The sequence below is a fragment of the Pristiophorus japonicus genome, chromosome 6 (assembly GCF_044704955.1).
Source record: "Pristiophorus japonicus isolate sPriJap1 chromosome 6, sPriJap1.hap1, whole genome shotgun sequence".
Classification (NCBI taxonomy): Eukaryota; Metazoa; Chordata; class Chondrichthyes; family Pristiophoridae; genus Pristiophorus; species Pristiophorus japonicus.
Window position 1 is genome coordinate 250,986,674 of NC_091982.1, and position 26,922 is coordinate 251,013,595.

The 26,922-nt window shown below is 49.7% G+C and overlaps 1 protein-coding gene across 4 annotated transcripts in view; it reads left to right on the plus strand.

The window, feature by feature from the left end:
* p3h2 (prolyl 3-hydroxylase 2) overlaps positions 1–26,922 on the plus strand; it is a 303,175-nt gene that overhangs the window by 253,145 nt on the left and 23,108 nt on the right. For all 4 annotated transcript variants that reach the window (XM_070883825.1, XM_070883824.1, XM_070883823.1 and 1 more), the window contains exons 5-8: positions 12,408–12,550; positions 13,976–14,065; positions 18,719–18,771; positions 22,212–22,309. In XM_070883825.1, coding sequence (XP_070739926.1) covers positions 12,408–12,550; positions 13,976–14,065; positions 18,719–18,771; positions 22,212–22,309 — 384 coding nt within the window. The remainder of the gene's footprint in view (positions 1–12,407; positions 12,551–13,975; positions 14,066–18,718; positions 18,772–22,211; positions 22,310–26,922) is intronic.

Here is a 26,922-nt window from a genome sequence, read left to right on the forward strand (position 1 = left end):
ACTGGGCTCTTCCCCTGGTACCCTGTGGGACTGGGCCTTTCCCCCGGTGCCCTGTACAACTGGGTCCTTCCTCTGGTGCCCTGTGGGACTGGGCTCTTCCCCTGGTGCCCTGTGGGACTGGGCCTTTCCCCCGGTGCCCTGTGGGACTGGGCCCTTCTCTCGGTGCCCTGTGGGACTGGGCTCTTCCCCTGGTACCCTGTGGGACTGGGCCTTTCTCCTGGTACCCTGTGGGACTGGGCCCTTCTCCCGGTGCCCTGTACGACTGGGCCCTTCCCCCGGTGCCCTGTGGGACTGGGCCCTTCCCCCGGTGCCCTGTAGGACTGGGCCCTTCTCCCGGTGCCCTGTGGGACTGGGCCCTTCCCCTGGTGCCTTGTGGGACTGGGCCTTTCCCCCGGTGCCCTGTGGGACTGTGCTCTTCCCCTGGTACCCTGTGGGACTGGGCCTTTCCCCCGGTGCCCTGTACGACTGGGCCCTTCCCCTGGTGCCCTGTAGGACTGGGCCCTTCCCCCGGTGCCCTGTAGGACTGGGCCCTTCCCCCGGTGCCCTGTAGGACTGGGCCCTTCTCCCGGTGCCCTGTGGGACTGGGCCCTTCCCCTGATGCCCTTTGGGACTGGGCCTTTCCCCCGGTGCCCTGTAGGACTGGGCCCTTCCCCTGGTGCCCTGTAGGACTGGGCCCTTCCCCCGGTGCCCTGTACGACTGGGCCCTTCTCCCGGTGCCCTGTGGGACTGGGCCCTTCCCCTGATGCCCTTTGGGACTGGGCCTTTCCCCCGGTGCCCTGTAGGACTGGGCCTTTCCCCCAGTGCCCTGTGGGACTGGGCCCTTCTCCCGGTGCCCTGTGGGACTGGGCTCTTCCCCTGGTACCCTGTGGGACTGGGCCTTTCCCCCGGTACCCTGTGGGACTGGGCCCTTCTCCCGGTGCCCTGTAGGACTGGGCTCTTCCCCTGGTACCCTGTGAGACTGGGCCCTTCCCCTGGTGCCCTGGGAGATTGGGCCCTTCCCCTGGTGCCCTATAGCACTGGGCCCTTCCCCTGGTGCTCTGCCTGTTATGTTTGGAATAACTCCACAAGATTGAGTACTGTGAGCTTAAGCTGACGTGACCTTAGTCTAATAAAACTCCAGAATGCCAAAGCAGCATGGCAGACAATCTTTTATACTCGCTTGCATGAGGTATACTTGTGACCTTTGGGTCTCCAACAGGTGTGCCCTCTGGTGGCAAGGCTTACACAGTTTACATACATAACATCACTCCCCCACACCCAAGGTCTTTGATACAAGTTATTTACAAGTTGAGGCGGTCCGGGGCACTTTGCTCACTGATTGAACGCCTGAGTTCGAATCCTGGCATGGGTGAGTTGGTCGGGCCATTTCTGCACTGCAGCGTGGCTGGTCTGACCGGACTGTTGGGCATGGTGGGTTCATCCTCTTGATTGACAGCGAGGTCGATTGCTGGTTGGGTGTGTGTTGGTGGATCGATGATGGTGATGTCCTCTTCAGGTTGTTCCTGGTTGTCGGTGAACCGCAGTTTGGTCTGATCCAAATGCTTTCTGCAGGTTTGTCCATTACATAGTTTGACAATAAATACTCTATTCCCCTCTTTGGCCAAGACAGCGCCAGCAACCCATTTGGGACCATGACCGTAATTAAGAACAAACACAGGGTCGTTTACATCAATGTCACACGATACAGCTGCGAGATCGTGATACATGTTTTGCCGGTGACGCCGGGTTTCCACATAATCATTAAGATCCGGGTGGACTAAGGAGAGCCTGGCTTTGAGTGCTCTCTTCATTAACAGTTCCACCGGGGGAACCGCAGTAATCGAGTGCGTCGCATCCGGTAGCTGAGCAGAATCCGAGATAAATGGGTCTGCAGGGGGCCGTCTTTGTCACGCATTTCAAGCTCTGCTTGATAGTTTGGACTGCCAGTTCTGCTTGACCGTTGGATGCGGGCTTAAACGGGGCAAACCTGACATGCTTAATGCCATTGCGGGTCATAAACTCGTTGAATTCGAAGCTGGTGAAACACGGTCCATTGTCACTGACGAGGACGTCGGGCAAGCCATGGGTGGCGAACATGGCCCGGAGGCTTTCAATGGTGGCAGTGGATGTGCAGGATGACATGATTACACATTCAATCCATTTAGAGTAAGGGTCCACTACTACTAAGAACATCTTTCCTAGAAAGGAGCCAGCAAAATCTACGTGGATCCTGGACCACGGTTTGGAGGGCCATGACCACAGACTCAGTGGAGCCTCCCTTGGTGCATTGCTCAACTGTGAGCAAGTGTTGCATTGGTGTACGCATGACTCCATAAGAACATAAGAAATAGGAACAGGAGTGGGCCATACAGCTCCTCGAGCCTGCTCCGCCATTCAATAAGATCATGGCTGATCTGATCATGGACTCAGCTCCACTTCCCTACCCGCTCCCCATAACCCCTCATCCCCTTATCAATTAAGAAACCGTCTATTTCTGTCTTAAATTTATTCAATGTCCCAGGTTCCACAGCTCTCTGAGGCAGCGAATTCCACAGATTCACAACCCTCTGAGAGAAGAAATTTCTCCTCATCTCTGTTTTAAATGGGTGGCCCCTTATTCTAAGATCGTGCCCTCTAGTTCGAGTCTCCCCCATCAGTGGAAACATCCTCTCTGCATCCACCCTGTCAAGCCCCCTCATAATCTTATACGTCTCGATAAGATCACCTCTCATTCTTCTGAATTCCAATGAGTAGAGGCCCAACCTACTCAACCTTTCCTCATAAGTCAACTCCCTCATAACCGGAATCAACCTAGTGAACCTTCTCTGAACTGCCTTCAAAGCAAGTATATCCTTTCATAAATATGGAAACCAAAACTGCACGCAGTATTCCAGGTGTGGCCTCACCAATACCTTACATAGCTGTAGTAAAACAAATCCGAGTCAATGCCGGGCCACCAAATATGTGATCTGGCGATAGCCTTCATCATGACTATGCCTGGGTGGGTACAATGTAGGTCGGGTATAAATGTTTCCCTGACGTTTTTTGGCAAAACCACTCGATTACATAAGAGACAATCTGACTGGATGGACATTTTATCTTTACATCGGTGAAACGGCTTAATTTCATCATGCATTTCCCCGGGAACAGTCGACCAGCTTCTATTGAGGACGCAACTTTTTACAAGTGATAGCACAGGGTCCTGGCTAGTCGAGGTCCTGATCTGGCGAGCCGCGACCCCTCACTCTCAAAAACCTCGGTGGTGGGCAATAGTAGCTGACTGAGGGCATCGGCACAGTTCTCCATGCCTGGTCTGTGGCGGATAACATAGTCATAAGTGGACAATGTTAGTGCCCATCTTTGGATGCGGGACGAAGCATTGGTGTTTATACCGTATATACTCGCGTATCCTACGATCTCACGTATCATGCGACCCCTAAATTTTCGTCCCCAAAACATGATTTTATCATATATCTCATGTATCATGCGAGTCACTTTTTTGAGATACCAGATGACACTAGGCTAGGCTTTCAAACAAGTTTAACAAGTACCCAACACGTAACAAGTACCCTAACACATAACAACGATCGAATACAGACCTTAACAACCGAATCATGAAACGAAAAAGGATGGATGAACGATAATGGCTGCAAGATTTGGCTGAAGAGAGTTTGGGAATCAAGAGCAGGTGGTTTATGACGCCAAAAAAGTTTACTTCTGTGGGATATGTTTAGGTCACATCGAGTGAATTCTGTTGTGAAAGCTGTTCGCGAATCGAACACCGATATAGCAATCATTCCAGCTGGCTTGACTAGCGTCGTTCAGCCACTTGACGTATCCATTAATAAGCCATTTAAAGACAATATAAGAAAGAAATGGAATGACTGGATGATGGAAGGAGAGAAATCATTTACGAAGGGAGGGAATATGAAGGCTCCGGATTTGCCTCTACTGTGTTTGTGGGTAAAAGAAGCATGGGCTGAGATAGATGGAGATTTGATTGTTAAAGCATTTAAAAAAATTAAATATACCGGTAATAGTTTCATTAAGAATCGTTTCTGTTTTCCTTTGGTAGTTAGCCTCTCAGCTGATTTGGAAAGCGTAAACATTACGTGTGTATCAGCAAGTAAAACATCAGTTTTATCAAAATCATCTTTATTTGATATACATATGTACTATTTGACTTACCGTAAATGGATACGGTCTGCTTAACAGCCTAACAGCCTAATCTTGGCCAGCACTTCACACCCGCAAATTTTGTATTTCGCGTATCATGCTACCCCCCCAAATTTAGGTTACAATTTAGGTCTTCAAAAGTCGCATGATACGCGAGTATATACGGTACCTTTGCTTTCTGAAAACAGCGAAAGGAGCAGTTTGTGGTTGTTTTCAAGCTCGAACCAGAGTCCAAATAGGCATTTTCTTAACCCCGTATACGCATGCTCTTTCTCGACCATACTTTAGGCTATTTCAGCCTTAGATAAACTTCTAGACGCATATGCAACTGGTTGCAGTTTGCCTGATACATTGGTTTGCTGTAACACACACCCGACCCCGTAAGAAGATGCATCACAAGCTAGCACTAAACGTTTACACGAGTCATACAATACAAATAACTTGTTAGAACATAGCAGGTTTCTGGCTTTCTCAACATAGAAACATAGAAAATAGGTGGAGAAGTAGGCCATTTGGCTCTTCGAGCCTGCACCACCGTTCAAGAAGATTATGGCTGATCATTCACCTCAGTACCCCTTTCCTGCTTTCTCTCCATACTCCTTGATCCCTTTAGCTGTAAAGGACATATCTAACTCCCTCTTGAATATATCCAATGAACTGGCATCAACAACTCTCTGCAGTAGAGAATTCCACAGGTTAACAACTCTCTGAGTGAAGAAGTTTCTCCTCACCTCAGTCCTAAATGGCTTACCCCTTATCCTTAGACTGTGTCCCCTAGTTCTGGACTTCCCCAATATCGGGAACATTTTTCCTGTATCTAACCTGTCCAGTCCTGTCAGAATTTTAAATGTTTCCATGAGATCCCCTCTCATCCTTCTAAACTCCAGTGAATACAGGCCCAGTCAATCCAGTCTCTCCTCAGATGTCAGTCCTGCCATCCCGGGAATCAGTTTGGTGAACCTTCCCTGCACTCCCTCAATAGCAAGAACAACCTTCCTCAGATTAGGAGACAAAAACTGAACACAATATTCCAGGTGAGGCCTCACCAAGATCCTGTACAACTGCAGTAAGACCTCCCTGCTCCTATACTCAAAACCCCTAGCTATGAAGGCCAACGTGCCATTTGTCTTCTTGTCTTCTTCATCGCCTGCTGTACCTGCATGCCAACTTTCAATGACTGATGTACCATGACACCCAGGTCTCGTTGCACCTCCCCTTTTCCTAATCTGCCACCATTCAGATTATATTCTTTCTTCGTGTTTTTGCCACCAAAGTGGATAACCTCACATTTATTCACATTATACTGCATCTGTCATGCATTTGCCCACTCACCTAACCTGTCCAAGTCATCCTGCAGCCTCTTAGCATCCTCCTCACAGCTCACACTGCCACCCAGCTTAGTGTCATCTGCAAACTTGGAGATATTACACTCAATTCCTTCATCTAAATCATTAATGTATATTGTAAATAGCTGGGGTCCCAGCAGTGAGCCCTGCAGCACCCCACTAGTCACTGCCTACCATTCTGAAAAGGACCCGTTTATTCCGACTCTCTGCTTCCTGTCTGCCAACCAGTTCTCTATCCACATCAGTATATTACCCCCAATACCATGTGCTTTAATTTCTTGTGTGGGACCTTGTCAAAAGCCTTTCGAAAGTCCAAATACACCACATCCACTGGTTCTCCCTTGTCCACTCTGCTAGTTACATCCTCAAAAAATTCCAGAAAATTCGTCAAGCATGATTTCCCTTTCATAAATCCATGCTGACTTGGACCGATCCTGTCACTGCTTTACAAATGCGCTGCTATTTAATCTTTAATAATTGATTCCAACATTTTCCCCATTACTGATGTCGGTCTATAAATATCCGTTTTCTCTCTCCCTCCTTTTTAAAAAAGTGGTATTACATTAGCTACCTTCCAGTCCATAGGAACTGATCCAGAGTCGATATACTGTTGGAAAATGATCACCAATGAATCCACTATTTCTAGGGCCGCTTCCTTAAGTATTCTGGGATGCAGACTATCAGACCCCGGAGATTTATCGGCCTTCAATCCCATCAATTTACCTAACACAATTTCCCGAGTAATAAGGATATCCTTCAGTTCCTCCTTCTCACTAGACCCTCGGTCCCCTAGTATTTCCAGAAGGTTATTTGTGTCTTCCTTAGTGAAGACAGAACCAAAGTATTTGTTCAACTAGTCTGCCATTTCTTTGTTCCCCATGATAAATTCACCTGATTCTGACTGCAAGGGACCTATATTTGTCTTCACTAATCTTTTTCTCTTCACATATCTATAGAAGCTTTTGCAGTCAGTTTTTATGTTCCCAGCAAGCTTTCTCTCATACTCTATTTTCCCCCACCTAATTAAACCCTTTGTCCTCCTCTGCTGAATTCTAAATTTCTCCCAGTCCTCAGGTTTGCTGCTTTTACTGGTCAATTTATATGCCTCTTCCTTGGATTAAACACTATCCTTAATTTCCCTTGTTAGCCACGGTTGAGCCGCCTTCCCCGTTTTATTTTTACTCCAGACAGGGATGTACAACTGTTGAAATTCATCCATGTGATCTTTAAATGTTTGCCATTGCCTATCCACCGTCAACCCTTTAAGTATCATTCGTCAGTCTATTTTAGCCAATTCACGTCTCATACCATCGAAGTTACCTTTCCTTAAGTTCTGAATTAACTGTGTCACTCTCCATCTTAATAAAGAATTCTACCAGATCATGGTCACTCTTCCCCAAGGGGCCTTGCACAACAAGATTGCTAATTAGTCCTTTCTCATTACACATCACCCAGTCTAGGATGGCCAGCCCTCTAGTTGGTTCCACAACATATTGGTCTAGAAAACCATCCCTAATACACTCAGGGAAATCCTCCTCCACCGTATTGCTACCAGTTTGGTTAGCCCAATGTATATGTAGATTAAAGTCACCCATGATAACTGCTGTACCTTTATTGCATGCATCCCTAATTTCTTGTTTGATGCTGTCCCCAACCTCACTGCTACTGTTTGGTGGTCTGTACACAACTCCCACTAGCTTTTTCTGCCCTTTGGTATTCCGCAGCTCCATTGCGGCCACAGGAACGTCTATCTATTCCCCTTACAATAGAATCCCCTACCACTATAGCTCTCCCACTCTTTTTGCTGCCCTCCTGTGCAGCAGAGCTACCCACGGTGCGATGAACTTGGCTGCTGCTGCCCTCTCCTGATGAGTCATCCCTCCCCCCCAACAGTACCCAAAACGGTGTATCTGTTTTGGAGGGGTTGACCGCAGGGGACCCCTGCACTCCCTTCCTTCCGCTGCTCTTCCTGCTGGTCGCCCATTCCCTATCTGCCTGTGTAGCCTTTGCCTGCGGTGTGACCAACTCACTAAACATGCTAGTCACGACATCCTCAGCATCGCGGATGCTCCAGAGTGAATCCATGCGCAGCTCCAGTGCCGCAATGCCGTCTGTCAGGAGCTGCAGCTGGATACACTTGTCGCACATGTAGTCGTCAGGGACACCGGAAGCGTCCCTGGCTTCCCACATAGCACAGGAGGAGCATGACACATGTCTGGGCTCTCCTGCCATGACTTAACCCTTAAATTAATTTAATTTGGCACAATGCCAAAGGTTTCTTACTGATAAAGGAAAAGAAAAAGAAGCAAAATTATTCACCAATCACCAGCCACTCACTTACCCCCTTGGCTGTGACGTCACACTTCGATTTCTTTTTACTTCTTTTTTGCCTTCTCTCCCTGCTGCAGCTGCACCAGCTGGCTCCTCCTCCGACACTGCCTCTCCCTCCGACTGCTGGGCCTTCCCACGACTCACCGCTCCTCCTCCGACACTCCCTCTCCCTCCGACTGCTGGGCCTTCCCACGACTCACCGCTCCTCCTCCGACACTGCCTCTCCCTCCGACTGCTGGGCCTTCCCACGACTCACCGCTCCTCCTCCGACACTGCCTCTCCCTCCGACTGCTGGGCCTTCCCACGACTCACCGCTCCTCCTCCGACACTGCCTCTCCCTCCGACTGCTGGGCCTTCCCACGACTCACCGCTCCTCCTCCGACACTGCCTCTCCCTCCGACTGCTGGGCCTTCCCACGACTCACCGCTCCTCCTCCGACACTGCCTCTCCCTCCGACTGCTGGGCCTTCCCACGACTCACCGCTCCTCCTCCGACACTCCCTCTCCCTCCGACTGCTGGGCCTTCCCACGACTCACCGCTCCTCCTCCGACACTGCCTCTCCCTCCGACTGCTGGGCCTTCCCACAACTCACCGCTCTCCTCCGACTGCTGGGCCTTCCCACGACTCACCGCTCTCCTCCAACACTGCCTCTCCCTCCGACTGCTGGGCCTTCCCACGACTCACCGCTCCTCCTCCGACACTGCCTCTCCCTCCGACTGCTGGGCCTTCCCACAACTCACCGCTCTCCTCCGACTGCTGGGCCTTCCCACGACTCACCGCTCCTCCTCCGACACTGCCTCTCCCTCCGACTGCTGGGCCTTCCCACGACTCACCGCTCCTCCTCCGACACTCCCTCTCCCTCCGACTGCTGGGCCTTCCCACGACTCACCGCTCCTCCTCCGACGCTCCCTCTCCCTCCGACTGCTGGGCCTTCCCACGACTCACCGCTCCTCCTCCGACACTGCCTCTCCCTCCGACTGCTGGGCTTTCCCACGACTCACCGCTCCTCCTCCGACACTCCCTCTCCCTCCGACTGCTGGGCCTTCCCACGACTCACCGCTCCTCCTCCGACACTCCCTCTCCCTCCGACTGCTGGGCCTTCCCACGACTCACCGCTCCTCCGACGCCCCCTCTCCCTCCGACTGCTGGGCCTTCCCACAACTCACCGCTCTCCTCCTTCTCAAAGGCTGTCTCTTGAGATTTACCCCAAACCCAGTTGTCACCCTTACGTAGCAACATGTGCAATGGTTCCCGCAAAGTGCTCAACCCGGGTAGAAAGTTACCAAAATAGTTGAGGAGTCCCAGGAATGAACGCAGCTCCCATCACATTCTGTGGTCTGGGTGCGTTCTTGATGGCCTCCATCTTTGAGTCCGTGGGTCTGATGCCATCTGCCGCAATCTTTCTCCCCAAAAATTCGACCTCTGGCGCCAGAAAAACACACTTGGAGCTTTTCAGCCTGAGTCCCACTCTGATTTGTCGACTTAGAACCTCTTCCAGGTTGTGCAGGTGTTCGATGGTGTCCCCATACACTTCTTCCTGGTGTCCCCATACATTTCTTCCTCGGCCTCAGGTTGAGTTGCCTCTCTTACTTGTTCTGCATGATCCACTTCGGATGGACCATCTTCTGCCGACTCTGCCATGTGATGAGTCGCAGCACGTTTGCACATTCGCTGGAGGTGCCCCATTGTTTCGCAGCCTTTGCACACGTAGTGCTTGAATCGACATTGATGGGTTCTATGATTACCCCCGCAGCGCCAACATGGTGTTAATGGATTCGCATTCACGCCCTACGGCGGACTCCGAGGCATCCTAGGTGTTGCAGTTGCAGATGTGTAGGCCCTGCCATGTACAGTTCTGCCTGCTACGGCATTATTTTATGCACAGTACTTGCCACTGAGCTTTGATACTGAGAAGATATCATTTTAGTATTATCGTTCTTGCATTGAAAGCCTGGGCTATCGTGATCAGGTCTGAGGATTCGGCAGACAGCAGCTTGCGAAGAATGACCTCGTGGCCGATTCCAAGCATGAAAAAGTCCCGCAGAATTTCTCCCAAATATCCAGCAAAAATGCAAGGTCCCACAAGGCGTCTTAGGTCTGCAACATAACTCGCCACGTCCTGGCCGTCGGAGCGATGATGCGTATAGAAGCAATACCTGGTCATTAAGATGCGCTCCTTCAGCTTGAGGTGTTCCCGAACCAGCGTACACAACTTTGCATATGTCTTTTCCGTTGGTTTCGTCAGTGCTAGCAGATGCGTGATGTAGATGTAGACCCACAAACGGTGAGGAGAATCGCCCTGCGCTTGATCGCTTTATTGTCCGCATCCAGCTAGTTGGCCACAAAGTACTGGTCGAGACGTTCAATGAAGGCTTCCCAATCATCACCCTCTACAAATCGCTCAAGAATACCAACGGCAGTCATAACCGCGTGAAAGTTCGTGATCTGTTACTTATTGCCAATTGTTACGTTTGGAATAACTCCACAAGACTGAGTACTGTGAGCTTAGTCTCTTTAATAAAACTCCAGAGTGCCAAAGCAGCATGGCAGACAACATTTTATACTCGCTTGCATGAGGTGTGCAGGTGACCCTTGGGTCTCCAACAGGTGCGCCCTCTGGTGGCAAGTCTTACACAGTTGTCATGTTTACATACATAACACTGCCTGTGGGACTGGGCCCTTCCCCTGGTGCACTGCCCTGTGGGACTGGGCCCTTCCCCCGGTGCCCTGTAGCATTGGGCCCTTTCCTTGGTGCCCTGTGGGACCGGGCCCTTCCCCCGGTGCCCTGTGGGACTGGGCCCGTCCCCCGGTGCCCTGTAGGACTGGGCCCTTCCCCCGGTGCCCTGTAGCACTGGGCCCTTCCCCCGGTGCCCTGTAGCACTGGGCCCTTCCCCCGGTGCCCTGTAGCACTGGGCTCTTCTCCTGGTGCCCTGTAGGACTGGGCCCTTCCCCGGTGCCCTGTGGGACTGGGCCCTTCCCCCTGTGCCCTGTGGGACTGGGCCCTTCCCCCGGGCCCTGTGGGACTGGGCCCTTCTCCTGGTGCCCTGTGGGACTGGGCCCTTCCCCCGGTGCCCTGTAGCACTGGGCCCTTCCCCCTGTGCCCTGTGGGACTGGGCCCTTCCCCCGGGCCCTGTGGGACTGGGCCCTTCCCCGGTGCCCTGTGGGACTGGGCCCCTCCCCCGGTGCCCTGTGGGACTGGGCCCTTGCCCGGTGCCCTGTAGGACTGGACCTTTCCCCCGGTGCCCTGTGGGACTGGGCCCTTCCCCCGGTGCCCTGTAGGACTGGACCTTTCCCCCGGGCCCTGTGGGACTGGGCCCTTCCCCCGGTGCCCTGTGGGACTGGGCCCTTCCCCCGGTGCCCTGTAGCACTGGGCCCTTCCCCCGGTGCCCTGTAGGACTGGACCTTTCCCCCGGGCCCTGTGGGACTGGGCCCTTCCCCGGTGCCCTGTGGGACTGGGCCCCTCCCCCGGTGCCCTGTAGCACTGGGCCCTTCCCCCTGTGCCCTGTGGGACTGGGCCCTTCCCCCGGGCCCTGTGGGACTGGGCCCTTCCCCTGGTGCTCTGTGGGACTGGGCCCTTCCCCGGTGCTCTATGGGACTGGGCCCTTCCCCGGTGCCCATACCTGGTCTTGGCCCTGCACCTGCTGCCCTTACCCGGTCTAGGCCTATATGTGCCTCCAGTCCCACACCAAAGGTTTGACTTTTAACTGCCCTCTGAAGGCCACTGCGTGGCCACTCAGATTGTGTCAAACATTACCTGCTGTTCAAGGAGAAGGCTCTCCACCAGCTTCTCAGAGCAACTAGGGATGGGCAATAAACGCCAGTCTTGTCAGCAATGTTCACAGTCCGAGAATTAATTATTTAAAATATTGATATGTGCCGTTATTAAACAGTCAGAGTCACCCGCACTTGCCTTCCCCCAAGAGGCTACAGATGTTTGAAGTTGGCAGAGTGCCAGGTGTATGTCCTGGGAGCTGATTTAATGGAGTGTTGTTGCTCTCTCTCCCTCCCTCTCTCTCTCCCTACCGCTCTCTTTCCCGACCCCTCCCTCTCTCTCTCTCTCCCACTGCCAGACCCCCCTCTCTCTCTCTTTCTCTTTCTCCCTCTCTCTCCTCTCTCCCTCCCTCTCCCACTCCCTCCCCCCACTCCATCCCACCCTCCCTCTCTCCCTCCCTCCCTCCCTCTCTCCCTCCCACTCTTTCTCCCTCTCTCGCTCTCTGAGAACAATCCCAGCTTTTCTACTGAGCTTACCTTCAATCCAGCCTTTCTATCTTCATAAGTCAACCCCCTCATCTCTGATTCCGGAGATGAGGGGGTTGACTTATGAAGATAGGTTGAGTAGGTTGGGGCTACTCTCATTGCAGTTCAGAAGAATGAGAGGTGATCTTATCGAATCATATAAGATAGACAGATTTTTGAGCGATAAGTGAATAAAGGGTTATGGGGAGCGGGCAGGGAAGTGAAGCTGAGTCCATGATCGGATCAGCCATGATCTTATTAAATGGTGAGCAGGCTCAAGGGGTCAAATGGCCTACTCCTGCTCCTATTTCTTATGTTCTTATGTTTCTGTTTCTGCAGTTGATAATTATGAGAAGGCATTGGAAGCCACCAAATCCTATTTACTGATCCGGCCGACGGATGAAGCCATGCTGGAAAACCTGGATTATTATCAGAGTGTGCAGGAGGATCAGCTGGATACAAACCAAATCACCCCTCGCCAAGTGAGTGACGCAGACTGGGTAAGGGCGGCAGATTTCCTTCCCAAAAGGACATTAGTGACCAGTTGGGTTTGATGACAATCCAACAGCTTCATGACCACTTTTACTGACACCAGCTTTTTATTTCCAGTTTCAACCGAATTTAAATTCTCAAACTGCCATGGTGGTATTTGAACTCATGCTCTCTGGATTAATTGTTCAGTAACAGTAGCGTTACACTCCTGTACCCATCTTGCTCCCGACTTCAGTGCTACTACCGAACATCTTGAACCCACACACCCAAAACTAAATTCAGAAAATGTTGAGGGTACACTTGTATTAATATCCTCAGGACATCCCAAAGCGCTTTACAGCCAATGAAGTACTTTTGCAGTGCAGTCCCTGTTGTGATGTAGGAAACACTGCAGCCAATTTGCGCACAGCAAGCTCCCACGAACAACAATGTGATAATGACTGGATAATCAGTTTTAGTGATGTTGGTTGAGGGATAAATATTGGCCAGGACACCAGGGATAACTCCCCTGCTCTTCTTCCAATAGTGCCGTGGGATCTTTTATGCCACCTGAGATGGCAGACGGAGCTTCGGTTTAACGTCTCATCCGAAAGATGGCACCTCCGACCATGCTGCACTCCCTCAGTACTGCCACTCTGACTGTGCAGCACTCCCTCAGTACTACCCCTCTGACAGTGCAGCGCTCCCTCAGTACTGCCCCTCCGACAGTGTAGCACTCCCTCAGTACTGCCCCTCCGACAGTTCAGCGCTCCCTCAGTACTGCCCCTCCGACAGTGTAGCATTCCCTCAGTACTGCCCCTCGACAGTGCAGCGCTCCCTCAATGCTGCCCCTCCAACAGTGCAACGCTCCCTCAGTACTGACCCTCCAACAGTGCAGCGCTCCTTGCAGCACTCCCTCAGTACTGCCCCTCCGACAGTGTGGCGCTCCCTCAGTATGCCCTTCCGACAGTGCAATGCTCCCTCAGTACTGACCCTCCAACAGTGCAGCGTTCCCTCAGTATTGTCCCTCCAACAGTGCAGCACTCCCTCAGTACTGCCCCTCTGACAGTGCGGCGCTCCCTCAGTACTGCCCTTCCGACAGTGCAGCACTACCCTCAGTACTGCACCTGCAACAGTGCGGCATTCCCTCAGTACTGCCTCTCCTACAGTGCAACACTCCCTCAGTACTGCCCCTCCGACAATGCGCGCTCCCTCAGTACTGCCCTTCTGACAGTGCAGCACTACCCTCAGTACTGCCCCTCCTACAGTACAACACTCCCTCAGTACTGCACTGGAATGTAAGCCTAGATTATGTGCTCATGTCTCTGTAGTGGGGCTCGAACAGGGAGAGAATGCTAACAAGGCCAGCTGACACTAGTATAGGATGGTTGCTATATAGCAGGTTAATGAGCTGCCTGTCTCTGTGCTCTGTGCAGGACCTTGTTTGGTACATGGAGCGCTATCAGCTGGAGAAGGAGATTCTCCTGTCAGTCAGCAGTGAGCTGGGATTCCCATACTTGGATCCGGTAAGTGCTTTACACTTCAAGCAATCAGCATCGAGTGGGGCGAGGGGTGGTGCAGGGAGGTCAGTGAGTTGTCCTCTGACTTATTTACACTGTGTATCGCCTATAACAGGCATAGACCATTTCACTCTCTAATACTTAAATTGCTCCAATCCCCCTCCCACATTGGTCAGTTGAGTGGGAGAAGGTCCTTTGCCACCAGGCCGGTGGTGGAGGAGCCTTACCTTGTGCCGGGGATAAAAGAAATTGTGAGAAGTATCTGTTGACTTCTGGCCCCACTGTCCCCTCCCTGCCACTCTCTCCGCTCTACAGCTGTTCCAACAGCTGATCCAACCTCACACACCTGGGAGTATTTGATGGGACAGTGTAGAGGGAGCGTTACTCTGTAACTAACCCGTGCTGTACCAGCCCTGGGAGCGTTTGATGGGACAGTGTAGAGCTTTGTTTCCATGTCACTACCATCCCTTTTTGGTAAATGCAGAATGCTGCATTGTGGCATGTCTGGGATGTTGCTGCCATCTTGTGTTTTAGAGCTGCAGTGTTTCACAGTGTTAGTGAAGGGAGAAAAATGAAGGTGATTTGGCTGTCAGTGGGAGTCAGAAGCAGGGCACTCACCATTCACCTGATGAACTCGTGCAGTGCTGAACCCCATGCCTGTCAGACCGATATCTATGTGGTGTAATCCTCCGCTTTTGACCATGAACATAAGAACATAAGAATTAGGAACAGGAGTAGGCCATCTAGCCCCTAGAGTCTGCTCCGCCATTTAAAAAGATCATGGCTGATCTGGCCGTGGACTCAGCTCCACTTACCCGCCCGCTCCCCATAACCCTTAATTCCCTTATTGGTTAAAAATCTATCTATCTGTGACTTGAATACATTCAATGAGCTAGCCTCAACTGCTTCCTTGGGCAGAGAATTCCACAGATTCACAACCCTCTGGGAGAAGAAATTCCTTCTCAACTCGGTTTTAAATTGGCTCCCCCATATTTTGAGGCTGTGCCCCCTAGTTCTAGTCTCCCCGACTAGTGGAAACAACCTCTCTGCCTCTATCTTGTCTATCCCTTTCATTATTTTAAATGTTTCTATAAGATCACCCCTCATCCTTCTGAACTCCAACGAGTAAAGACCCAGTCTACTCAATCTATCATCATAAGGTAACCCCCTCATCTCCGGAATCAGCCTAGTGAATTGTCTCTGTACCCCCTCCAAGGCTAGTATATCCTTCCTTAAGTAAGGTGACCAAAACTGCACGCAGTACTCCAGGTGCGGCCTCACCAATACCCTGTACAGTTGCAGTAGGACCTCCCTGCTTTTGTACTCCATCCCTTTTGCAATGAAGGCCAACATTCCATTTGCCTTCCTGATTATCTGCTGTACCTACAAACTAACTTTTTGGGATTCATGCACAAGGACCCCCAAGTCCCTTTGCACTGCAGCATGTTGTAATTTCTCCCCATTCAAATAATTATTCCCTTTTACTGTTTTTTTTTCCAAGGTGGATGACCTCACATTTTCCGACATTGTATTCCATCTGCCAAACCTTAGCCCATTCACTTAACCTATCTAAATCTCTTTGCAGCCTCTCTGTGTCCTCTACACAACCCGCTTCCCCACTAATCTTTGTGTCATCTGCAAATTTTGTTACACTACACTCTGTCCCCTCCTCCAGGTCATCTGTGTATATTGTAAACAGTTGTGGTCCCAGCACCGATCCCTGTGGCACACCATTTAACCACCGATTTCCAACCTGAAAAAGACCCATTTATCCTGACTCTCTGCTTTCTGTTAGCACGGGGTGAAGTCTGAACAGGAGTGAAGTGGAGCAGGGTGGCCCCCTGCAGGCGGTCCTGGCTATTTCAGGCTTCCAGTCCTGCTGTTAGATGAACTCGGTGCCGCAATTGGTTATACACCCCCTCCCTCCCCAACCCCCCTCCACTGTTGGTAGAAACCCTCCTTAAAACGCTTTCGGCAACCCTGACAGGGCTTTTTTTTACAGGGCTCTCTCCAACTGCACTCAACGCACGTGAGAACCCAGTAAAGTAACTGTCGTATCTGGAATGTGGAGACCCATGCGTTACCTGCCCTGGGAGTGTTTGATGGGACAGTGTAGAGGGAGCTTTAACTCTGTATCTAACCCCGTGCTGTACCTGCCCTGGGAGTGTTTGATGGGACAATGTAGAGGGAGCTTTACTCTGTATCTAACCCCGTGCTGTACCTGCTCTGGGAGTGTTTGATGGGACAGTGTAGAGGGAACTTTACTCTGTATCTAACCCCGTGCTGTACCTGCCCTGGGAGTGTTTGATGGGACAATGTAGAAACATAGAAACATAGGTGCAGGAGTAGGCCATTCGGTCCTTCGAGCCTGAACCGCCATTCAATGAGTTCATGGCTGAACATGCAACCTCAGTACCCCATTCCTGCTTTCTCGCCATACCCCTTGATCCCCCTAGTAGTAAGGACTACATCTAACTCCTTTTTGAATATATTTAGTGAATTGGCCTCAACAACTTCCTGTGATAGAGAATTCCACAGGTTCACCACTCTCTGGGTGAAGAAGTTTCTCCTCATCTCGGTCCTAAATGGCTTACCCCTTATCCTTAGACTTTGACCCCTGGTTCTGGACTTCCACAACATTGGGAACATTCTTCCTGCATCTAACCTGTCTAAACCCGTCAGAATTTTAAACGTTTCTATGAGATCCGTTTATCCCGACTCTCTGCTTCCTGTCTGCCAACCAATCCTCTATCCACGTCAGAACATTACCCCCAATACCATGTGCTTTAATTTTGCACACCAATCTCTTGTGTGGGACCTTGTCAAAAGCCTTTTGAATGTCCAAATACACCACATCCACTGGTTCTCCCTTGTCCACTCTACTAGTTACATCCTCAAAAAATTCTAGAAGATTTGTCGAGCATGATTTCCCTTTCATAAATTCATGCTGACTTGGACCGATCCTGTCACTGCTTTCCAAATGGGCTGCTATTTCATCTTTAATAATTGATTCCAACATTTTCCCCACTACTGATGTCAGGCTAACCGGTCTATAATTACCCGTTTTCTCTCTTCCTCCTTTTTTAAAAAGTGGTGTTACATTAGCTACCCTCCAGTCCATAGGAATTGATCCAGAGTCGATAGACTTTTGGAAAATGATCACCAATTCATCCACTATTTCTAGGGCCACTTCCTTAAGTACTCTGGGATGCAGACTATCAGGCCCCAGGGATTTATCGGCCTTCAATCCCATCAATTTCCCTAACACAATTTCCCGTCTAATAAGGATTTCCTTCAGTTCCTCCTTCTCACTGCATCTGTCCATGTTACCGTTCCTTCTCCCTGTATCTATAACCTAATATACATAATGCAAAGAACTCGGCCAGTTGCTCCTTATCTTTAGAATTTGGGACTTGGGTGCAAATCAATGAAATACAACTATCAAAGATAACTTTGAGTGAATGTACAGATGATGCATTATCTGCTCAGAGCACCCTGGGCAAAAAGGGATCTGAGCTGAGCCACTTAGGTTTCTTAATTAAGGGCTGAGAATGCTTCGGCTATAAATTATCAATTTCTAAAAGCACTGTTTTCATCCTTAATACTGCGCACCTCAGCAACTTGGAGCAGTCTTGCAACAAGTGTCAACTCATCTTGGGGTGCAGAGTGTGACATCCCACAAATAATATGAAAACATAAGCCAGATCCTAATACAGCTACAGCTTTTAAGAGGACCACAGCATTAGGATCGAATAAGGAGCACAACCATCTCTAACACTCCTGAAAGTCACCACTGAAGATTGGTTAGTCTTATGCACAATCAGTGGAAGCAGTTAACTACAACGACGACAACAACTTATATTTATATATCGTCTTTAACGCAGTAAAACGTCCCAAGGCGCTTCACAGGAGTGTTATAAGACGACAACAAAAAATTTGACACTGAGCCACACAAGAAGAAATTATGGCAGATGACCAAAAGCTTGGTCAAAGAGGTAGGTTTTAAGGAGCATCTTAAAGGAGGAAAGAGAGGTAGAGAGGCGGAGAGGTTTAGGGAGGGAGTTCAGAGCTTAGGGCCTAGTCAGCTGAATTGTACCTTAAACATGTTTATGGTACAAAAACTGCTTCTACTTTCATCACTATTCATTTTCACAGGATAGATATGAAAAAAAATGTATCACTGTTTTTGCTGTAATGTGCGGACAAGTTTTACAGCTACTTACAGTAGAGGGATCTTTACTCTTTATCTAACCCCGTGATGTACCGGTACCTGCCCTGAGAGTGTTTGATGGGACAATGTAGAGGGAGCTTTACTCTGTATCTAACCCGTGCTGTACCAGCCCTGGGAGCGTTTGATGGGACAGTGTAAAGGGAGCTGTACTCTGTATCTAACATGTGCTGTACCTGCCCTGGGAGTGTTAGACTACAGAAATGGAATGTTGTTCATTCTCAGCTCACCTGTGATGAATAGAGTTCACATGTTGTTGAACTCCTGACCTGTGCAGACAAGTTGTACCTTTTGAAGGTGCAAAGATGATTGGATGGTTAACTAATTCTAAGTAAAGTTTACTACCTGACAGGATCCATACTCATTTAAAATGTGAATAGCTGTGTTTTACCATCAGAATTTGAATGGAGGTTTTTGGCTTGTGTTCACAGATTAACTGGACTGTCTCTGGGACGAAATCTGACGATCAGGGTACTGCTGGCAGGTGGGGAGCTCCTTAATATTCCACTCTAATGGTTTTATAAAGATACAGTCACACTGCTACAGTTTACTGTGGGAGGTTTAAATTTCTCGCAATCACAGAGTGTAACTTTCAGCTTTCAAACGAGGGCACCGGAATTAAGTTGCCGATTTCGGGGAGATTTGCGAGGTTTCGCTGTTCCCTGCTCGTACCTTCAGTCCCCTAGCGTCATCTTCTAAAATCTGCACAGCTTTGAAAAACACATGGGCATTTGATGAATCCGAGGTTGTCTTTATATCTTTTTTAATTTGTTCCTGGGATGTGGGTGTCGCTGCCAAGGCTGGCATTTATTGCCCATCATTGCCCTTGAGAAGGTGGTGGTGAGCCGTTTTCTTAAACCACTGCAGTCCGTGTGGTGGAGGTACTCCCACAGTGCTGTTAGGGAGGGAGTTCCAGGATTGTGACCCAGCAACGATGAAGGAATGGCGATATATTTCCAAGTCAGGATGATGTGTGACTTGGCGGGGAACTTGGCGGTGGTCCCATGTTCCCATGCGCCTGCTGCCCTTGTCATTCTAGGTGGTAGAGGTCGCAAGTTTGGGAGATGCTGCCGAAGAAGCCTTGGACGAGTTCCTGTAGTGCATCTTGTAGATGGTACACACTGCAGCCACGGTGCATCGGTGGTGGAGGGAGTGAATGTTTAAGGGGATGAATGGGGTGCCAGTCAAGAAGACTGTTTTGTCCTGGATGGTGTTGAGCTTCTTGAGTGTTGTTGGAGCTGCATTCATCCAGGCAAGTGGAGAATATTCCATCACACTCCTGACTTGTGTCTTGTGATGGAAAGGCTTTGGGGGGGGGTCAGGAGTTGAGACACTCATTGCAGAATACCCAGCCTCTGACCTGCTCTTATTGCCAAAGTATTTATGTTGCAGGTCCAGTTAAGTTTCTGATCAATGGTGACCTCCAGGATGTTGATGGGATATTGCCGTTCCTTCATCGTTGCTGGATCAAATTCCTGGAACTCCCTCCCTAACAGTACAGGGGGATTAGGTGATGATAATGCTGTTGAATGGCAAGTGGAGGTGGTTAGACTCTTACTTGTTGTCGATAGTCATTGCCTGGCACTTGTGTGGTACGAATATTACTTGCCACTTATCATCCCAAGCCTGAATGTCACCCAGGTCTTACTGCATGCGGGCATGGACTGCTTCATTATCTGAGGAGTTGCGAATGGAACTGAACACTGTGCAATCATCAGCAAACATCCCCACTTCTGACCTTATGATGGAGTGAAAGTCATTGATGAAGCAGCTGAAGATGGTTGGGCCTAGGGCACTACCCTGAGGAACTCCTGCAGCGATGGGGCTGAGATTATTTTATTTTATTTGTTCCTGGGATGTGGGTGTCAACGGCAAGGCCAGCATTCATTCCCCATCCCTAATCGCCCTTGAGAAGGTGGTGGTGTGCCGCCTTCTTGAACCGCTGCAGTCCGTGTGGTGAAGGTACTCCCTCAGTGCTGTTAGGAGGGAGTTCCAGGAATTTGACCCAGCGACGATGAAGAAACGGCGATATACTTCCAAGTCAGGATGGTGTGTGACTTGGAGTGGAACATGGCGGTGGTGGTGTTCACATGCGTCTAGTGCCCATGTCCTTCTAGGTGGTAGAGATTGCGGGTTTGGGAGGTTCTGCAGAAGAAGCTTTGGTGAGTTGCTGCAATGCATCTTGTAGATGGTACACACTGCACCCACGATATTCCGGTGATGGAGGGAGTAAATGTTTAAGATGGTGGATGAGGTGCCAATCAAGCGGGCTGTTTTCTGGTTGGTGTTGAGCTTCTTTAGTGTTGTTGGAGCTGCACTCATCCAGGCAAATGGAGAGTATTCTACCACATGCCTGACTTGTGCCTTGTAGATGGTGGAAAGGCTTTGGGGAGTCAGGAGGTGAGACACTCGCCGCAGAATACCCAGCCTCTGACCCGCTCTTGTTGCCACAGTATTTGTGGCTGGTCCAGTTAAGTTTCTGGTCAATGATGACCCCTGGTATGTTGATGGTGGGGGAATTGGCGATGGTAATACCGTTGAATGTCAAGGGCTGATATTAGACTCTCGCTTATTAAAGATAGTCATTGCCTGGCACTTGTATGGCATGAATGTTGCCACTTACCAGCCCAAGCCTGAATGTCGTCCAGGTTTTGCTGCACACGGGCATGGACTGCTTCATTATCTGAGGAGTTGCGAATGGTGCTGAACACTGTGTACTGTGACCACCAACAACCACAACCGTCTTCCTTTGTGCTAGTTATGACTCTAGCCAGTGGAGGTTTTTCCGAGCGGTCCCGGTAGAACCCAAACTGAGCAGGTTATTGGTGAGTAAGTGCCACTTGATAGCGCTGTCGACGACACCTTCCATCACTTTGCTGATGATTGAGAGTAGACTGATGGTGCGTTAATTGGCCGGATTGGACTTGTCCTGCTTTTTGTGGACAGGACATACCTGGGCAGTTTTCCACAATGTCGGATAGATGCCAGTATTGTAGTTGTACTGGAACAGCTTGGCTAGAGGTGCAGTTAGTTCTGGAGTACAAGTCTTCAGCACGACGGCCGGGATGTTGTCGGGGCCTATAGTCTTTGCTGTATCCAGTGCGCTCAGCTGCTTCTTGATATCATGTGCAGTGAATCGAATTGGCTGAAGACTGGCTTCTGTGATGGTGTGGACCTCAGGAGGAGGCCGAGATGATCCACTTGGCACTTTTAGCTGAAGATGGTTACAAACACTTCATCCTTGTCTTTATATACGACATGGCGACAGCTGGAACAATAAGATGGCTTTCCTTCTCACTGACTCCCATCACCCCTGTGCTCGCTGACCTACATTAGCTCCTGGTCTGGCATCGTCTTGATTTTAAAAATTCACATCCTTGTTTTCAAATCTCTCCATGGCCTCGCCTCTCCATAAGTCTGTAATCTCCTCCGGCCCTGTAACCCTCCGAGATCTCTGCGCTCCTCTAATCCTTGCTGATTTTCATCACTCTACCACAGCTGCCAGGCCCTTAGCTCTGGAATTCCCTGTCTAAACCTCCCCACGTCTCTATCTCTCTCTCCTCCTTTAAGACCCTCCTTAAAACCTACCTCTTTGACCAAGCTTTTGATCACCTGTCCTAATTTCTCCCTTCGTGGCTCGGTGTCCACTTTTGTTTTGTAACGCTCCTGTGAAGCTTCTTAGGACATTTTACAACGTTAAAGGCGCTGAATAAATGCAAGTTGTTGTTGTTGTTGAGAAGAAAGTTGACCCTGTCCCCTGAAGACCAGGTCCCTTGAGTGGTGAGTGGGCTGTGATCCTGGGGAAAGGTGTACTTATTCACCATACGAGGTATTGGGTTAGACGTTATTGTACTGAGCTCCTGCCTGAATCGATTGGATAGGTGCGTTGCGATTAAATACCTAACGTGTGCCTCATGCTCACAGACGCGCATCAGGCGATGTCGAAGCTTTGAGGCAGCCGGAGATGCCCGTGACTCAGAGGAAAAGGATGGAGAAGAAGGTTGAAAGTGAGCAACAAGAAGGTAGGAGGATTTGTTCAGTAACCAACTTCAATTGGGGAGAAGACTTCAGAAACTTGCACCTTCTATCAGCGGAGGTTCTGTCCCTTTTTCACAGATCAACCCCACCTTCTCCCCATATCCCCCAACCCCACCTACCCACCTTCTCCCCATATCCCCCAACCCCACCTACCCACCTTCTCCCCATATCCCCCAACCCCACCTACCCACCTTCTCCCCATATCCCCCAACATCACCTACCCACCTTCTCCCCGTATCCCCCAACCCCATCTATCCACCTTCTCCCCATATCACCCAACCCCACCTACCCACCTTCTCCCCATATCCCCCAATATCACCTACCTACCTTCTCCCTGCATCCCCCAACCCCATCTATCCACCTTCTCCCCATATCACCCAACCCCACCTACCCACCTTCTCCCCATATCCCCCAACATCACCTACCCACCTTCTCCCCGTATCCCCCAACCCCATCTATCCACCTTCTCCCCATATCCCCCAACATCACCTATCCACCTTCCCCCGTATCCCCCAACCCCACCTACCCACCTCTCCCATATCCCCCAACCCCACCTACCCACCTTCTCACCCTATCCCCCAACCCTACCCACCTTCTCCCCATATCCCCCAACCCCACCTACCCACCTTCTCCCCATATCCCCCAACCTCACCTACCCACCTTCTCCCCATATCCCCCAACCCCACCTACCCACCTTCTCCCCATATCCCCCAACCTCATTTACCCACCTTCTCACCCTATCCCCCAACCCTACCCACCCATCTTTTCCCCATATCCCCCAACCCCATCTACCCACCTTCTCCTCATATCTCCCAACCCCACCTATGCACCTTCTCCCCATATCCCCCAACCCTACCTGCCCAACTTCTCCCCATATTCCCCCAACCTCACCTACCCAGCTTCTCCCCACATTCCCTAACCCCACCTACCCACCTTCTCCTCATATCCCCCAACCCCACCCACCCACCTTCTCCCCATATCCCCCAGTCCCACCTACCCACCTTCTCCTCATATCCCCCAACCCCACCCACCCACCTTCTCCCCATATCCCCCAGTCCCACCTACCCACCTTCTCCCCATATCCCCCAACCTCACCTACCCACCTTCTCCCCATATCCCCCAACCCCACCTACCCACCTTCTCCCCATATCCCCCAACCTCATTTACCCACCTTCTCACCCTATCCCCCAACCCTACCCACCCATCTTTTCCCCATATCCCTCGACCCCACCTTTTCTCCTCAGCCCGGTGAGGTAATGGCAGAGAAATTATACACATGCATTGCGCTAGAAATTCTGTTGTGCAGCGTTTGAGACGATAACTTTTGAAATCTGAGAAAAGTATCATCAGGCAATAATCCTTTTTTGATTCCAGAAACTTCAACTTAATGCTCCAGGAGTGAAGTGGAGCGCTAAATTGAGCGCTAACCACCTTCTCTCACCTGCAAAGCATTGAAGAATGTTCAGTGCGGTGCTGCCGGCATCAGAGGCTCCTTCCCTCACTTAAAGGGAAGGGCCAATGATGGTTTGCAACATTCTTCTTCATAGTTCTGTGAGGGCACAGGAACCTGCGTAACTTTCCATCACAGCCCCAATCATTCTTAGAGAGTGGAGTGGAGGGCTTGCACATTGCGCAGCAATGAGACTTCCAAACTCGCGGTGGGCACCAGACTGCTGCGAAGAATAAAGTTTGGCCTACCTGACCACCACTCCCCAAGCGACCAGCCCAGGTGACAACACCTCCTGTTGCTGCTGTTGTTGATGCCTGACGATGCAAAAGGGACGGAGCGAATTTCACATGTGGGGCGGTAACGGGGCGCTGCACACTTGATGACGTCACGATCTATGAGGCGCTGGAGACCGAGGCGGGAAGTGTTAGCGCCAGCGCAAAGCCACCAGGGAAGTTCGCGGGCGTTGCTGATTTTGTCGGTAAGCTCATGGCGCCCCGTTACCACCCCCCACAGGCACAAACGGGAGGCACAAAGCAGCTGAATTTCTTCCCTTTTGTGTCTGTCTTCACGGAAGAAGACGCAAAAAACCTCCCGGATATAGTGGAGAACCAAGGGTCTAGTGAGAATGAGGAACTGAAAGAAATTATGATTAGTTAAAAAAATACTGGAGAAATTAATGGAATTGAAAGCCGATAAATCTCCTGGACCAGATGGCCTACATCCTGGGGTTTTAAAATAATGGATATGTTGGTTGTCATCTTCCAAAATTCTTTAGATTTTAGAACAATTCCCGCAAATTGGAAGGCACCAAATGTAATCCCACTATTTGAGAGAAGGCGGAGAGAGAAAATGGGAAACTACAGACCAGTTAGCCTGAAATCAGTAGTAGGGAAAATGCTGGAATCTATTAGTAAAGACGTGGTAACAGAGCACTTAGAAAATAATAATAGGATTGGGCAGAGTCAACACGGATTTATGAAGGGGAAATCATGTTTAACAAATATGTTTGAGGTTGTAACTAGCAGAATAGATATGGGGGGAACCAGTGGATGTGATGTATTTGGATTTTCAGAAGGCATTCGATAGGTTATTAAACAAAATTAGGGCTCATGGGATTGAGGGTAATATACTAACAAGGATTAAGGATTAGTTAACAGACAGATAACAGAGAGTAGGAATAAAGGGGTCATTTTCAGGTTGGCAGGCTATAACTAGTAGGGTGCCGCAAGGATCGTTGCTTGGGCCCCAGCTATTCACAATCTATATCAATGATTTGGATAAGGGGACCAAATGTAATACATGTACAACATCTCAAATCCGGCTGTCCGAAAATCAGAATTATCCAAAAACTGAACATTTTTGAGAAAATCCCATTTGATATTCAGTAAAATAAAATCCGGAATTATTGTCCAAAAACCGATGGGCCGGACTAGTTATCAGCTTTGCCGCTATGTTTTAAATGGCGTGCGATCGGTCCGAGCCTTGCCGAATGACCTTCAACCCGGCACGACCCGACCGGACCCATGCCACCATTAGTACTGTCTCAGTAGCTCTTGATTTTCTTGTCCAAAATCCGGAAAAATCCAAAAATCGGCACGGTCTCGGTCTCGAGATTGCCGGATTTGAGACGTGGTACTGTATAGTTTGCTGATGATACAAAGCTAGGTGGGAATGTAAGTGGTGAGGAGGATGCAAAGATGCTTCAAGGAGATATAAACAGGCTAAGTGAGTGGGCAAGAATGTGGCAAATGGAATATAATGTAGAGAACTGTGAAGTTATCCACTTTGATAGGAAAAATAGAAAAGCAGAGTATTTTTTAAATGGTGAGAGATTGGGAAATGTTGGTGTTCAGAGGGACCTGGGTGTCCTTGTACACAAATCACTGGAAGTTAACATGCAGGTACAGCAAGCAATTCATAAAGCAAATGGTATGTTGGTCTCTATTATAAAAGGATTTGAGTATAAGAGTAAAGACGTCTTACTGCAATTATATAGGGCCCTGGTGAGACCACACCTGGAGTGTTGTGTACAGTTTTGGTCTCCTTACCTAAGGAAGGATATACTTGCCATAGAGGGAGTGCAACAAAGGTTCACAGACTGATTCCTGGGATGGGGGATTGTCCTATGAGGAGAGATTGAGCAGACTAGGCCTATATTCTCCAGAGTTTAGAAGAATGAGAGGTGATCTCATTGAAATAAGCAAAATTCTTACAGGGCTTGACAGGGTAGATACAGGGAGGATGTTTCCCTTGGCTGGGAAGTCTAGAACCAGAGGTCACAGTCTCAGAATAAGGGTTCGGCACTTTAAGACTGAGATGAGGAGAAATTTCTTCTCTCAGAGGGTGGTGAATCTTTGGAATTCTCTACCCCAGAGGGCTGTGGAGGCTCAGTCGTAGAGTATATTCAAGACAGAGATCGATAGATTTTTGGATATTAAGAGAATTAAGGGACATGGGGATAGTGCAAGAAAATGAAGTTGAGGTAGAAGATCAGCCCTGGGATCTGTGTCCTAGCCGTAAGGGTAAATAGGGAGGTGGCAAAGGCTTTAAACTAGTAAGATGGGGAGGATGGATCTACAAGAAACGTTAACAGCCTAAATATAAACAAAACAGGAAAAGAGAGCATAGGGAAGAATAAAGTAATGGAGGGCATTGATGGCAAGGGACTAAATAGAGTTATAGCACAGGAGTGTAAAAAGATGGTTAAACATAAAGTGAAAGGAAATCCTATTAAAAATAAGTTAAACTGTCTGTACAGCAATGCACACAGCGTCCGTAATATAATAAGGGAGCTAGAGGCAATCATGTGTTGCGAGGAACCAGATATAGAAGGGAGTACTGAGGCATGTCTACAGAAAAATCAGGACTGGGAATTAAACATTGCAGGGTATAACACATTTAGAAAAGATTGTGAGGGGAAAAGGGGAGGTGGAGTAGCTGTACGTATTAGGGATAACATAATGGCAGTAGGAAAAAATGATGCAGCTATCAGCAAGACAAAAATATGGATAGAGATAAAAGATAATGAGGATGAAATTCAGGGTCCGGATAAGGCCCATTACCTCTGTTTTGGGCGGCCATGCGGCGGAATCGAGTGGCCGCCGTGTTGCAGTCCATTGACCACCACGATTCAAATTCACCTCGGGG